Here is a 5,009-nt window from a genome sequence, read left to right on the forward strand (position 1 = left end):
TGGGGGTGGTGGCGGCCCGAGGCAGCAGCAGTGATGGTGGTGAGTGAGGGCAATTGTGGGAGCTGATCGGTGGTGGTTAGTGGTAGCGGGTGCTTGGTGGTTAGGGGTGGTTGTAGCTGGTGACAGTTGGTAGCTCATTGTGGTGGCTGGTAGAGGTGATTGATGGCTGGCATGACAGTTTGTAGAGGTGATTGATGGCTGACCCTCACGTGCTTAGTAATGTTCCTAAGAAATAGCATACAACTATATATTTGAAACGAGAGAGATGCGACATTTATTATCCTATCATATTAATTTCAAACCTGAATCCCCTTTTAGGATAGCTGATCTATTGCATACATGATAAAATAAGCTCATAGAATAAACTTATCCTTCCTATCTTATCCATCAAACAAAACGAAAGTGCCAATGTTACTAATTAAATCAGAACTAATAAGTTAATCGAATAAAACATTTGAACATCAGAAAACGTCCTCTTTTTAAGGAAAATATCAATTTAGAAAATAAACCCAATAAAAGGAAAATCTTTCACGCATTTTTTTTTTGGTACATTTTCAAGCATTTTAGTCCAACAGTAAATTTGCCCTTCAAATTTCGGATGAGGAAAAGATAGCTGAAGTCGCTTCTTTTTGGTCGTGGCCGAAGTTAAATAAGTAAAAGAAAATGAATCAAGAAAGCAGATGCTAATAATTAAACCATTATTAAAAAAGAGAAAACATTATCTGTATTAGATGCTAATAACTTAATTAGTCTATGAACAAGGCTATTCATTTTATATATAATTTTGATTCGAGAAAATAGCTTTACAGCCTGGCCGGGCTTAAATTCAGACAAGTGCCGAAGGTTGAACCAAGTCCAAAGGGACCTCATCAAATACATTAAAGCCCAAGAACCAAATATCAATAAGGTGTTTTCTTTACATTTATCTTTTTTCTCCTAAAAACAAAGAGAAAACGACGCAGTGTCATCACAGTCTCTCTGTGTTGTGATTGTGATCCCTCTTTATAAGTCTACTCCACCGTTTCTCTCTCCCTTCAACCTCACCTCTGAGTGCAGGGACAAGGGACACCTCACCCACCCAACCCTGTTCCGTTCCCAGTTACCACCTCCTCCGTTATCTTTTCCCCGTTGAATTTCCTCTGAAGCTCCTTCAACTACATATCACTTTGAAAGGTTTTTTTGATTTTGCTGACTCAAAACAAACCCCTTTTTTCGTAAAGAAAAAAAAAACAAACAAATTCCTAACACTCTCTCTAATGCGCTTCCTTTCAAGAATCTAACCACAATCAGTTTTTTGATCATCTTTCTTCATCTTCCCTGCCTCTAGGGGGAGAATCTGAAATTGTTTGAATCCTATCCTTTCCACTTGAATCTGAAATTTTCATCTTTTATTTCCAGGGGGCATAGTCCTTTGAGACCCAGAAAAAGAAAAAGAAAAAGAAAAAATCTTTCAAATCCCCTTTGACCTTCCACCACCAGAATTGAATTGAATTCGTATTTTTCCATTTCTTGAAATGGCATCATCATCATCATCATCCTCGTCTCTGATCTCAAACCCAGTAACGAACACGGAACGGTCACGTGACTCAAAGAGGAGGAGGAAGAAGAAAGCTCAGCTGAAGCATCATCATCATCAGCAAGAAGATCAGATTCAGAGCCACCCCAAATGGAAATCCCAAGCGCAGCAACAAATCTATTCCTCCAAACTGCGCCAAGCCTTAGCCAGAGTCAACGTCGGCTCATCCAGCTCGGCGCCTCGCCGAGTCCGCGAAGCCGCCGACAGAGTACTCGCCGTCACGGCCAAGGGGAGGACTCGATGGAGCCGAGCCATCCTGACGAACCGGCTCAAGCTGAAGTTCATGAAGCACAAGAGGCAGAGGGTGAAGGTGCCAACCCGGTCCAAGAAGCCCCGGGTCAGCGTTTTCCGGTTGAAGGGGAAAAGTGTACCGTTTGTGCAGAGGAAAGTGAGGTTCCTTGGACGGTTGGTTCCCGGTTGCCAAAAAGAACCGTTACCGGTGATCCTGGAAGAAGCCATTGATTACATACCTGCACTTGAGATGCAGGTACGAGCCATGAGCACTCTCTTCAACCTACTATCTGCTTCGGCTTCGGCTTCGGCTTCTGCGCCTCCTAGCTGATAGACATTTATGGTTTCGGCGTGTATGTAATATATGCAATGCCAGGTGTCCAATTTTTTTTAATTATTCTTATTATTATTAGTCTCGTTTTTTCTTTCGCCCTCAGTCTATTGCAAGTTAAGCTTTCTTTCTGTTTAGCACACATGTCTCTTTGTTTTTTTTTTTTTTTTTCCTATCTTTCAAGCAACTCAATCTCATACTTCGGCTTGAAACGTTTATAACAATTTATGGTTTATTTGTATCATGCTTGAAGAATGGGTAAGTAGGTTAAAAACCGATCACATAATTGTAAGTTTTGCCTTGTTATGCACTTGTAATATTGTTCTGTTTCAATTTGAATAACACAACATCCTGTTATAGAACTCTCATCTGGGTCATGGCAACTTTTTCTTAATTGGCCTTATGATTCTCAATTCCTTTAAGAGTGTGCTCGATTCTTCCCTTGTATGTTTTCAACTCCAGTTAGTAATTTATAATTGGGATACATTTTTTAAAGTGGCGAATCGGAACAGTGGTAAAATTATTTATTCATGACTGAAAGGTCATGGTTCAAATATAGGAAACAGTCTCTTGTTATTATACTTAATTACAAGGGTAAAGCTGCCTACGAGGATTTTCTCTATCTCATATTTGTTAGTCGGGTTTAACATGGATTATTTTTATATATTTTTTAATGTCTCCAAAGGTATAAGCAGGACAAATGTCCATACGTTTTACAGGATAAGTTATATTTACTATTAATTTTTTTATTACTTTTTTTTATTAATTTTGTTGGGGTGATTATATTTGCAAACTTTTTTATTTACAAATTCTTACAAACTATACAATGTTTTTTCGAGAGAACATTAGTTTCACTATGGTCTTCGGAAGAATACAGTGTAATTTGTAAAAAAAAAAATTAAAAAAGTTTGTAAATGGATTCTTTTTCAATTTTGTTATGATTGATTAATTTAACAGTCACATAGTAAAACAGGATTGTTAATTTGATTTTGATCTGATAATAAAATTAGTAGTAAGACTTAGTAATAAAAATAAATAAGGTATAACCTCCCCCTATTTTATATGCTTGTTTCCGGGAGACCCTTCTACTAGTTATTATTGAATGACATATAGATTGTATTGTATTCTGACTTTTTCTAGTTATCAAGTCTATCTGGTTGCTAACGACCGAGAATTTAGTGGTCTTTATCTCAGATGAACACAGGGCAACATGGTTTTATTGAGTGGGTTAAATGGTTCTCTACTTCTCTAAACTTTTACAGAAAACGCCAAAAACATGCTTATTGGAAACAGCAGAATGGCCTAACATGCCATGTGACTTGTCGCCCCCACCTTACACAACCCCACTCACATTTGACACATCCCTCTCCTCCTTTTTTTTCCCTCTCTCTTCCAGCCAAATTTTACACGCCACGGAGCATCATGAGAGAAAAAAAGAAAGATATAAATGATAAAAAAGGAGAAAGAAAATAGAATTTGAATTTGTGCATGCGCATCTAGGATGCTCAACTTAATGGGTAACATGCCCCTCCATATGGGGCAATGGTCTGAAGAACTAATTAGGTCGCTTTCTTCAAACCAAGACAAGAGCCCCCTCTCTCTCTTTCTGTGGCGAGAGCCAGTTAAGGCACACGAGTGCCTCAATTTCATCGCTTTCAGTATAAGTACTCACCACCACCCCACCACCCTGATCAGAATCAGAAAGAAGAATGGTTTGGAAAGACGAGTTGGGTTAATTTACGAGAGAGGACCACCCATTGATTGAAAAACTACAAAGCATTGGAAATAGGTCTTTGTTGAATGTGTCCACATCCAGCACTAACATAAAAGTATGATCATTTTCAAAGCAAATGGCAATGGTCACTAATCAATCTGGCATTTTCTTTGTGAAACTCGTGTCATCAACTTCCAACACAAATGTTACTATCACGGCAAAAACAGATTCACTAAAACAAATGTGTGAATAAGAAAGTAAACAAAATTATTCCCTTTGTGTTGTCCTTTCCTTGGTTCATGCGCTTCTCTCAAAATGTTTTCTTCCGCCAAAGATATTCTCGATTAATTTACCTAATTTTGGACCAATAATTAATTCCCTCTTTCTTTCCGATCAATTCAGTGGGTGTTTCCTTTGATCAAGTGATATTGTATGATAACGCAGTAAAGTAAAAGACACGGGATGTTGCAAATTGCAATAGCAACGCTCAAAATAAAAAAAAAAATAAAAAAAAGAGAGAGAGCTAGGTTATACTTATAATAGTTTTGCATTTACGATTTTTTATAATTATTTTGTTATCATTACATTAAAATTAAATTAATAACTCTCATTTAATAATCATTGATTGAAATTTAATTCAATGATAAAAAAATAATTATGAAACAAAGCTGTAAGTATATCTTCTTAAAAATTAGACAGTTATTATATTTACAATTTCATATAATTATTTTGTTACTACTAGATAAAAATTAAATTAATGGCTCTTAAATTACCAAAAAAAAAATTAATGGCTCTTATTCAATATTATTTTATAATCATTGATTAAGCTTTAATTTAACGAATAAATAAATTGTAAGTATAACTTTTTAAAAAGCAAACAGATATGCGAGGACCTTGTTGGTGGTGCGATCTATAATCCCTCATAAAATTCTCAAAGAGTTTGGAGGATTTGCTCTGATTTTAGTGAAATATCAATGTCTAATCTCACATAAAGTTTCAATTAAAAAAAGAAAGAAAGTACAAAGTTAAGTATTTTTTTTTCTGGTATACTGATTTAATTACCTCTGAGGCGAGTAGCCCCCTCGGATATTCTCACAAATTTTAATTCTTTAGGTTGACTATAAGACCAATCCCAAATTTACATTAATGTTTTGGGT

At 36.3% G+C, this 5,009-nt stretch overlaps 1 protein-coding gene across 1 annotated transcript; it reads left to right on the forward strand.

Moving 5' to 3' along the window:
• Nucleotides 1-972: 972 nt before the first annotated feature.
• LOC133301427 (transcription factor bHLH147-like) lies at nt 973-2,441 on the forward strand. Its single transcript, XM_061501053.1, has one exon. The coding sequence runs from the start codon at nt 1,515-1,517 to the stop codon at nt 2,136-2,138; it is 624 nt and encodes a 207-aa protein (XP_061357037.1). The 5' UTR covers nt 973-1,514; the 3' UTR covers nt 2,139-2,441.
• The last annotated feature ends 2,568 nt before the right edge of the window (nt 2,442-5,009 follow it).

The sequence above is a fragment of the Gastrolobium bilobum genome, unplaced genomic scaffold (genome assembly GCF_033153095.1).
Source record: "Gastrolobium bilobum isolate Gb01-03AN ecotype WA unplaced genomic scaffold, APGP_CSIRO_Gbil_v1 utg18327, whole genome shotgun sequence".
Taxonomy (NCBI): domain Eukaryota; kingdom Viridiplantae; phylum Streptophyta; class Magnoliopsida; order Fabales; family Fabaceae; genus Gastrolobium; species Gastrolobium bilobum.